General features: G+C 29.1%; 1 protein-coding gene across 3 annotated transcripts; it reads right to left on the reverse strand.

Annotated features, from left to right (window-relative positions):
- Positions 1-7,022: 7,022 nt before the first annotated feature.
- LOC145763338 (uncharacterized) lies at positions 7,023-10,038 on the reverse strand. Of its 3 annotated transcripts, none has more exons than XM_082574768.1 (8): positions 9,803-10,038; positions 9,411-9,552; positions 9,091-9,225; positions 8,345-8,502; positions 8,163-8,233; positions 7,817-8,030; positions 7,507-7,609; positions 7,023-7,319 (listed from the first exon to the last, which is right to left on the reverse strand). In XM_082574768.1, the coding sequence occupies exons 3-6, from the start codon at positions 9,143-9,145 to the stop codon at positions 8,009-8,011; spliced, it is 306 nt and encodes a 101-aa protein (XP_082430894.1). In that variant the 5' UTR covers positions 9,146-9,225; positions 9,411-9,552; positions 9,803-10,038; the 3' UTR covers positions 7,023-7,319; positions 7,507-7,609; positions 7,817-8,008. The 3 variants fall into 3 exon arrangements, with proteins under 3 accessions (XP_082430894.1, XP_082430893.1, XP_082430896.1); XM_082574767.1 differs by having other exon boundaries at positions 9,386-9,552; XM_082574770.1 differs by having other exon boundaries at positions 9,386-9,552; positions 9,799-10,038.
- Positions 10,039-11,352: the final 1,314 nt, after the last annotated feature.

Here is an 11,352-nt window from a genome sequence, read left to right on the forward strand (position 1 = left end):
TTTCTGCAACATCTATGCCAATAACTACAGAGCAAAACATTAAATCTGCTTCTTGGTTTGCTGCATCTGCAACTTTAAGTAATTCAGAGCAAAATTGACGAAGATCTTGTTTAATTTCTTCCACATTTTCAGGTTTTCTAACAATAGCTGCATTTAGTAAAGCTGCACTTTGAATTAATTTGATTTTGTTGGCATTTTTCAAATATTTTTTTGGGGACATTTGAACAAACTGAAACAATTTTTTTCCAAGTCTTGTTTTTTGATTGGGATTGTTATTTAAAACTTCAGTTTTGTAAATTAAACCAAGTTCATGGAAAAGTTTTGCAGATTGTTTTGGGAAATTTTCCTTTCCACTTTTGTCACAAATTTGTTTAAGTTGTTCAATAATCTCATCTTCTGTTTCCATTGTTTTAAGGTAAATGTATTTGCTTTCAAGTAAAATATTGAAAGTTTAAAATCTGATTTGTTAAACCAAAAAAAAATGTTTATTTGCCAAAACAGCAAGAACTTTTCTGTGCAGATTTAAGCAATTAAAAATAAAATATTTTTGTAATCCTATCTAAGATAAGATTACAAAACCTTTCCTAATAACAGTAAAATTTAATATGTTGTCGATAGTATAACATAAGTTTTATTTAAACTAACACATTACTAGCAACACAAAACCAGAATTCTTTGCTATTACCTGGCTTAAATTATCGTACGTTAAATAAAACTCAATGAAATGTTTTAGGAAGAGAAAGCTTTTGTTTGTTGCTCAGTGTGGCTAGGTTACTTGTGTCTGATGTAATTTAATATCTCCACTGTAAGCTATATACCAGTTAAAAACAAGAGAAATGAACAGAATTTACTGTCACAGTTAATTTCATTATATTTTCATCAACTTTTAACCCTTTTAACTTAACAGTTAAACAAAAACAACATAATTTTACAACTGGCGATTTAATTAAATAAATACTAGGATTTACTTGTTAAAAAAACACTTTTTAAAAACATATTTAACAAAAAGTGAGCTATATAATTTTACCATGAATTTACCACGACAGTTAATTTTAGCGTATGTTAATTAACCTTTAACTCTGTTTTAAAAACCCTGATAAAACCACCTAATTTTACCACTGCCATTTATTCAAATAATTTGATCAACTTTTTAATTAAATCACTTTTTAAAAACATATACAAAATAATGTAAGCTTAGAAATATAACAAAACCACCATTGTCAGTTTTTTTAAGAAAGAAATACTAAAATAAAAGTGATAAAAAAATAACACATTAACAAAAAATACAAAACACAACATTACGGTCTTATAAATAAAAATAGCAAATTTATTTTACCTGCCACTCACAGAAAATCAATTAACTGGTTAAATTTAAGAATTTCCCATTTCTTAACTTAAACGTTAAACAAAACCACATAATTTTACAACTGGCGATTTAATTAAATAAATACTTGAACTGACTTGTTAAAAAAACACTTTTTAAAAACATATCTAACAAAAAGTATGCTACATAATGTAAAACAGAAACTCTGTCAGTTTTTCTAATAAGAAATACAAAAATAAAGTGTTATACATGTTAACCACTTAACCATAACACAATATCACCGTTTTACAAATAAAAATATCAACTTTATATTAACCGTTATTTAGGGATGTGCCAAAAACCTCGGCTTGTACAAGCATCTTAATTTTAAAAAAGCTCGGACGAGCAATACGAGCTTTTGAATAGCGAAAATAAATACCTAAGTGACCTTTCGGTACGTAACGCAAAACGTCCAGGAAAAATGCATAAATTTTTGTTGTGGACACGATTTTTTACCATTTTTTTAAATTATTTGAATTAAAATTATTACCGCTGCAAGCTTGCTATAGATAAATTATTTAAGATTATATTGCTTTATTCAAAGAAGCGATTTAAAATCGTTAGAACGTACGGTGAAACGTCAAACTTTACCGGTTTTAAGAAAATTAAAATAGGCTGAACTTGGGTTAGCGGTGTGCTTTGTATTAAAATGCGAAAATTTACTTAAGCTCACGTAAATTCACATGAATAAATGTAAGTATTTCGATATGCTCAGGAGTTAACTGGTTACGAAGCGGGCTAGCAATAGCTTTCGCTGTACTAAAAAGTCTTTCAATTTGGGTTTAGTGACCATGCCATAACATACTTAAAATCGTTATGTAAACATTAATACTTTTGGCATGTTTTAAATCATTAAATTGATTTTGTCATTTTTTCCGTCGCATTGTTGTAATATTAATTGTATATCGTATTTATTATTTACTTTTATCAATGTGCGAAAAACCTAAATAAAAAAAAATAAAAACACTTGTTGGTGGCGTGAAAACAATTGAATAGCAACGTCATATCTCGCGTGATATAATAAAACCATGGAGATACTAATATGTATATAACGACGAACTTTTGCAGTGTGAATTATAAAACTATTGCATTTAAAAAGTTATAACACTGCACGGCGTTTGATTTGCATTATAATTTACCGAAAAAATTAATTAAGTTGATAATGCTCGGATAATTTAACGTGAAAGCTCGGCAAAAACCGAGCCTTTAAAAACGCCTCGGCTAGTACACGAGTACGACCCCGAGCACTCGGCTCGACACATCCCTACTGTTATCCAAAGAAAATCGATTAACTGGTTAACTACACACAAGTAACAAATATAGTCTTGCTATTACCTGACATAAAATATTCTCTGTTGAATAAAATTCGATGGAATTTTCTAAAAATAAAAATCTTTGTTTGTTGCTCGGCGTTACTAGGTTACTCGTGTCTGATGTCACTTGATATCCCTACTGTAAACTATATGTCAGTTAAAAACAAGAGAACTAAAGATCTCTACTGTAAACTATATACCAGTTAAAAACAAGGGAACTAAAGATCTCTACTGTAAACTATATACCAGTTAAAAACAAGTAAACTAAAGATCTCTACTGTAAACTATATACCAGTTAAAAACAAGAGAACTAAAGATCTCTACTGTAAACTATATACCAGTTAAAAACAAGAGAACTAAAGATCTCTACTGTAAACTATATACCAGTTAAAAACAAGGGAACTAAAAAAAATTTACCACGACAGTTAATTTTAGGGTATGTTAATTAACCTTTAACTCTGTTTTAAAAACCCTGATAAAACGCCCAAATTTTACCAATGCGATTTATTCAAATAATTTGATCAACTTTTTAATTAAACCACTTTTTAAAAACATATACAAAATAAAATGAGCTTAAAAATATAACAAAACGACCATTGTCAGTTTTTTTAAGAAAGAAATACTAAAATAAAAGTGATAATAAATATTAACAACTTAACCAAAATACAACATCACTGTCTTATAAATAAAAATACCAAATCTATTTTACCTGCCACTCACAGAAAATCTATTAACTGGTTATATTCAAGAATTTCCCATTTCTTAACTTAAACGTTAAACAAAACGACATAATTTTACAACTGGCGATTTAATTAAAAAAATACTTGAATTTACTTGTTAAAAAAAATCTTTTTAAAAACATATTTAACAAAAAGTAAGCTACATAATGTAAAACAGGAACTCTGTCAGTTTTACTAATAAGAAATACAAAAATAGAGTGTTATAAATATTAACAACTTAACCAAAACACAAAATACAATATCACCGTTTTACAAATAAAAATATCAACTTCATATTAACCGTTATTTAGGGATGTGCCAAAAAGCTTGGCTTGTACGAGCATCTTAATTTTGAAAAATCTCGGCCGAGCAATACGAGTTTTTGAATAGCGAAAATAAATACCTAAGTGACCTTTCGGTACGTAACGCAAAACGTATGCCCGGAAAAATGCATAAATTTTTGTTGTGGACACGATTTTTTACAAATTTTTTTTTAATTATTTGAATTAAATGTTATACCGCTGCAAGCTTGCTATAGATAAATAATTTAAGATTAAAGAAGCGAATTAAAATAGTAGGGAACATGTGAAAAAGGCAAAACAAAGTTTACCGGTTTTAAGAAAATTGAAATGGGCTGAACTTGGGTTAGTTGTGTACTTTGTATTAAAATGCGAAAATTCACTTAAGCTCACGTAAATTCACATGAATAAATGTAAGTATTTCGATATGCTCAGGAGTTAACTGGTTACGAAGCGGGCTATCAATACCTTCCGCTGTACTAAAAAGTCTTTCAATTTGGGTTTAGTGACCATGCCATAACATACTTAAAATCTTTATGTAAACATTACTACTTTTGGCATGTTTTAAATCATTAAATTGATTTTGTCATTTTTTCCGTCGCATTGTTGTAATATTAATTGTATATCTTAATTGTGTATTTATTATTTACTTTTATCAATGTGCGAAAAAACAAAATAAAAACACTTGTTGGTGGCGTGACAACAATTGAATAGCAACGTCATATCTCGCGTGATATAATAAAACCAAAGAGATACTAAAATGTATATGTTATATAGATAAATATACTAATATATTTATCGGTGAAACGACGAATTTTCGCAGTGTGAATTATAAAACTATTGCATTTAAAAAGTTATAACACTACACGGCGTTTGACTTGCATTATAATTTACCGAAAAAAAAAATTAATTTAGTTGATAATGCTCGGATAATTTAACGTGAAAGCTCGGCAAAAACCGAGCCTTTAAAAATGCCTCGGCTCGTACACGAGTACGACCCCGAGCACTCGGCTCGACACATCCCTACTTTTATCCAAAGAAAATCGATAAACTGGTTAACTACACACAAGTAACAAATATAGTCTTGCTATAACCTGACGTAAAATATTCTCTGTTGAATAAAATTCGATGGAATTTTCTAAAAATAAAAAGCTTTGTTTGTTGCTCGGCGTTACTAGGTTACTCGTGTCTAATGTTACTTGATATCCCTACTGTAAACTATATACCAGTTAAAAACAAGAGAACTAAAGATCTCTACTGTAAACTATATACCAGTTAAAAACAAGGGAACTAAAGATCTCTACTGTAAACTATATACCAGTTAAAAACAAGGGAACTAAAAAGAATTTACCACGACAGTTAATTTTAGGGTATGTTAATTAACCTTTAACTCTGTTTTAAAAACCCTGATAAAACAACCTAATTTTACCAATGCCATTTATTCAAATAATTTGATCAACTTTTCAATTAAACCACTTTTTAAAAACATACATAAAATTAAATGAGCCTGAAAATATAACAAAACGACCATTGTCAGTTTTTTTAAGAAAGAAATACTAAAATAAAAGTGATAATAAATATTAACAACTTAACCAAAACGTAAAATACAACATCACTGTCTTATAAATAAAAATAGCAAATTTATTTTACCTGCTACTCACAGAAAATCAATTAACTGGTTAAATTCAAGAATTTCCCATTTCTTAACTTAAACGTTAAACAAAACCACATAATTTTACAACTGGCAATTTAATTAAATAAATACTAAGACTGACTTGTTAAAAAAAACATTTTTTAAAAACATATTTAACAAAAAGTGAGCTACATAATGTGAAACAGGAACTCTGTCAGTTTTTCTAATAAGAAACACAATAATAGAGTGTTATACATGTTAACAACTTAACCAAAATACAAAATACAATATCACCGTTTTACAAATAAAAATATCAACTTTATATTAACCGTTATTTAGGGATGTGCCAAAAAGCTTGGCTTGTACGAGGATCTTAATTTTGAAAAAGCTCGGCCGAGCAATACGAGCTTTTGAATAGCGAAAATAAATACCTAAGTGACCTTTTTGTACGTAACGCAAAACGTCCGGGAAAATGCATAAAATTTTGTTGTGGACACGATTTTTTACAAATTTTTTTTTAATTATTTGAATTAAATGTTATACCGCTGCATGTTTGCTATAGATAAATTATTTAAGATTATATTCCTTTATTTTAAGAAGCGATTAAAAATCGTTAAAACGTACGGTGAAACGTCAAACTTTACCTGTTTTAAGAAAATTAAAATAGGCTGAACTTGGGTTAGTGGTGTGCTTTGTATTAAAATGCGAAAATTTACTTGAGCTTACGTAAATTCACATGAATAAATGTAAGCATTTCGATATGATCAGGAGTTAACTGGTTACGAAGCGGGCTAGCAATAGCTTCCGCTGTACTAAAAAGTCTTTCAATAAAAACACTTGTTGGCGGCGTGACAACAATTGAATAGCAACGTCATATCTCGCGTGATATAATAAAACCATGGAGATACTAATATGTATATAATATATAGATAAATATACTAATATGTATATATTAGTAAATTTATCGGCGAAACGACGAGTTTTCGCAGTGTAAATTATAAAACTATTATATTTAAAAAGTTATAACACTGCACGGCGTTTGACTTGCATTATAATTTACCGAAAAAAGAAAAAAATTAATTTAGTTGATAATGCTCGGATAATTTAACATGAAAGCTCGGCAAAAACCGAGCCTTTAAAAATGCCTCGGCTAGTACACGAGTACGAGCCCGAGCACTCGGCTCCACACATCCTACTGTTATCCAAAGAAAATCAATTAACTGGTTAACTACACACAAGTAACAAATATAGTCTTGCTATTACCTGTCATAAAATATTCTCTGTTGTATAAAATTCGATGAAAATTTCTAAAAACAAAAAGCTTTGTTTGTTGCTCGGCGTTACTAGGTTACTCGTGTCTGATGTAACTTGATATCCCTACTGTAAAAAAACAAGAGAAATAAAAAGGTCTCTACTGTAAACTATATACCAGTTAAAAACAAGAGAACTAAAGATCTCTACTGTAAACTATATACCAGTTAAAAACAAGAGAACTAAAGATCTCTACTGTAAACTATATACCAGTTAAAAACAATAGAACTAAAAAGAATTTACACAAAGGTTGTTTATACAAAAAAATACAGGGTTTAAAAACATTTATGATTTGTTAACAATAAAAATGCTTTTAAAATGTAATTCTAATAACAAATTGTAAAATTGAAATATTTAAGTTGCATTGTTTCAGTAATATCCTGATATTTTTGACATTTATTTACAATAAAAATAATTCAAATTAACTAAATTATGCAAAGGCTACAAAAACCACAGTCTGTTTAAAATAAATAACTTTTACCCCAATCCTACTAAAAAAAAAACGCAATAAAATTTAAAAAAAAATATTGAAATAAAATCAACAAGTTTACAGTGGGTTTAGTTTGAAAAAGGGGGGTAACTTTTATACCGACAGGGGGTTACTTTACTATTGGGGTGAAACCATTGAATAAACCACTCAGTGGGTTTTGCATTAATTGGTCACAAGGTCGACTTTACAACCTAAATATAAAAGAATCTTTTATAACCCCAGCCCAATCTTTAGTTGTATTAGTTATTTAACTTATAATAACACAGAAAGTCAACTTACATCTAAACTCTAAAATTTTATGCAACTTCAATGGTAACGAACTTAAAAAAGGCAAAAAAGTGTCTACTAGAGTAAATTAGGGTATGGAAAAGTGCTTACCTACTACCCCCTCTATTCATGCTAGGACAAAAGTGATGATAACTTGTGGGTTGTTGCATCCTTCTTATTTGTGGTTGGCTCAGTTGTATAGGTTAACATTAATCTAAACAAAGTTACAAAATTAAACCAAGATATATCTAAACATTATTTCATAAATCTGGCTTACGTCTAGGTATTTAATATAAACATTTGTATATGCTATTAAAAATTTAGTTAAATGACATATCATTGTGGTTCTGACACCCCTGTTGTAGTAATGTAAATAATACAATAAACAAATCTAATTTTTAAAAACACTCAAAACCCAAACCTGTTTTCATCTGTAATGTTGACAGCCTGTGTCCCAATGGAATAAGCATGACCACCTTGCAACAGACCTGCAGCTGCATTGTCAGGACATTGAGATAAATAAGTATAAAGTTCCGAGGGGAATTCATTGTGCATATTTCGACAAACATTTATGTAAATGTTGTCATGTGATGTCTCTGATGGGGTCGAAGGGTCACCAATGTAGTATTACCCCCCTAAATTTAAAGATAATTTAATTAAATAATAATATTTAATATAGGATTATATACGCTAATGATTTTATGACCTTATTTTTTTCAAGTTTAAAAGTCAATTGAATATATAACTTTAAAACCAAAATTTTAAACCTGATTGCCAGAGTTTCCAAATTTCTTCCCGACAAGTTTGTGAACGTTACATTTAACTTGTTCCTGAGTATCTGTGATCATAGAAAAATATGTAAATTAAAAAGTATATATAATACCAAAATGATATTAAAGTAAAACTGATAAAACATACATTAACAAATAAAAAAAAATTTATAAGTTACCAAAGTTGTTCCACAGTCAAAAGTGATTCTGCTCCGATAAAAACTCGACTGAGAACATTTCTTTGTTGAGTTAAACTCGAGGTAAAAACCAACAGAATCAACCGAGTCATAATTTATACTTGGTGAGATTGTGGACTCTCCATAGGATAAATAAGTGGCTGTAAAATGATTTATTATATTAGGTTTCTTTTTGTTGTATTTTTTTACATAACAGTAGAGGTAACAATTTAAAAGGTTTAATTATTAATATATTAGAGCTATAAAAAAACTAACACAACTACAAGCAGTGGGGATCAAACCCAACACCCTATGTGGTGATGACTAAGGCTGTTAGATTATCGGCTATCAAAGGATTCGACTTGCAAAAAAAGAGGGTTTTTACAGCAAAAAGTCAGCGTATAGTGTCAATGTTAAATTTCAATTATTACAACATCTTTGAGTTCTTAGAATATTAGTTTTTAGGACTTATGCCCTGAAAACTAAGTTAAGAGTGGAATAAATAAAGACATTGGTTTTTGCTTTCAAAATTTTAACTAGCTGCAGACCCTCATGATTACTCACAGGTTGAATCTTTTGGCTCTTCCTGACTTTGCTTTGACTGCTATGTCATGCTGCCAGGTAAAACTACATGATTTTACACAATTAAATACATAATACCACTTGCCAGCAGCAAGATTTAAACTTAAAACATCAAGATGTTGCCAGCATGACTAAAATTTATGCAAAAAATAAATAAATAAACTTACCACAATACTTCAATATTTCATGCAGTAAAACAAATTTTAAATTTATGCTGGCCATGGAAGTAAAAGAGGGTTTTTACCTTCAGGTGGTTACCCAAACTTCAGTGACATCATCATGCATTAATAATCCTCATTTACCTAAATTAACTTTAAATTGTAACCTATATTTTGTATATAACTAACACATAACTAAACAGCATTTAATTAAAAATTAAATCTAAGTTGATAACCTTAAACAATTAGAACAACTAATATTATGTTTGTAAAACCTAATGATGTATATGAACATACAACATACCATTATATCAATCACAAATGTTCACCTAAAGGGGTTGTAAGATGTGTATATTGTTGTGGTTGTCACATTAGAATATAGGTGACTATGCACAGCCTATTCACGATCTTGTGTGTACACAGTTTATTTAGAAGTGCTCATTAACAAGGCCACTAGCTGGTAGAAGTGAGCTAAAAACAAAATAGTTCTGTTTGTACAAAAGTGAAATATTTTTTAGGATCACATAAGTATTCAGGTTCGACAAACTACCTTTACCGTATCACAAAGAAATAACATATTTGAAATTTACCTTAAACCAAGCTATAAAAACACTTATAAATAATTGTTAGTCTAAAAATTTCATGATTGACAATAGTAATTTAACGAAACTAACTACATACTTTTTTAAGCTTAAATATTTAAAAAATAATACTTACAAACCTAAAGTCAATTTTGATTTCTTTTTAAAAATTTGCAGTTTTTAAAGGTCAGGTTTTAATTCTTCATAAACTTTACAATATGCTTTATGATGTCACTGTAGCAGTTCCAGATATCAAAACAATTTAAATATTATTATATAAATCCTAATAATTCTAAAATATAAAATCAACATTAAATCAAATTTGTACAATTCATTAAGTTTAAGATTAACATACAAATATACCCGAAAATATATAACTGTGAGATTTAAACTGTTTTATAAGCTTTAAAAAAAGATACATAAAAATAACTAAAAAATGGTTATTTTCATTAGGTGGAATTTTTAAGATTTAAAGTTTAAGATTAACATACAAACATGCACGAAAATATATACTTAAACATAAAAACTGTTTATAAACATTCAAAAATATTCACACAAATGATACTCACAACATAGTTAGAAACAATAAAAAACCTAAAAAAATAAAGTTTTACAAACAAGCACAAATTCGCACATAATTTAAAATATTTGAAAACGCGAAATAAAGAAAAGAAAAATATTTTGATACTTGCTGACCATGTTAAGTTTAGATTAACATTTTTTTACAACGAACTTTAAAATAAACGGCATTGCCTTGCATTTTCCAATCCAATCTTTACAGTACATGACCCTTTTCTGATTTTCTCCAGTATGTTGGTGGACCGTAAGTGAAGTTTGGAAGTCAGATATTGCTTCTTTATATTGACCGAGCTTATATTTGCACTTTCCAATCCAATAATGATCTTCAGCAACATCACTGCTCATAGTTGGATTGTCATCAATTTGTTGGTGAATTTCAAGTGTAGTTTGGAAATCAGATAATGCTTCTTTATATTGACCGAGCTCATATTTGGAAAAACCAATCCAATAATGATCGTAAGCAACATCAATGCTCTTAGTTGGATTGTCATCAATTTGTTGGTGAATTTCAAGTGAAGTTTTAAAATCAGATAATGCTTCTTTATATTGACCGAGCGTATATTTGCAATTTCCAATCCAATAATGATCGTAAGCAACACCCCTGCTCTTAGTTGGATTGTCATCAATTTGTTTGTGAATTTCAAGTGAAGTTTGGAAATCAGATAATGCTTCTTTATATTGACCGAGCTTATATTTGGACTTTCCAATCCAATAATGACGTTTAGCAACATTACTGCTCTTAGTTGGATTGTCATCAATTTGTTGGTGGATTTCAAGTGAAGTTTGGAAATCAGATAATGCTTCTTTATATTGACCGAGCGTATATTTGCAATTTCCAATCCAATAATGATCGTAAGCAACACCCCTGCTCTTAGTTGGATTGTCATCAATTTGTTTGTGAATTTCAAGTGAAGTTTGGAAATCAGATAATGCTTCTTTATATTGACCGAGCTTATATTTGGACTTTCCAATCCAATAATGACGTTTAGCAACATTACTGCTCTTAGTTGGATTGTCATCAATTTGTTGGTGGATTTCAAGTGAAGTTTGGAAATCAGATAATGCTTCTTTATATTGACCGAGCTCATGTCTGCACAATCCAATCCAATAA

This window comes from Corella eumyota, chromosome 1 (genome assembly GCF_963082875.1).
Source record: "Corella eumyota chromosome 1, kaCorEumy4.1, whole genome shotgun sequence".
In the NCBI taxonomy this organism is placed as follows: Eukaryota; Metazoa; Chordata; class Ascidiacea; order Phlebobranchia; family Corellidae; genus Corella; species Corella eumyota.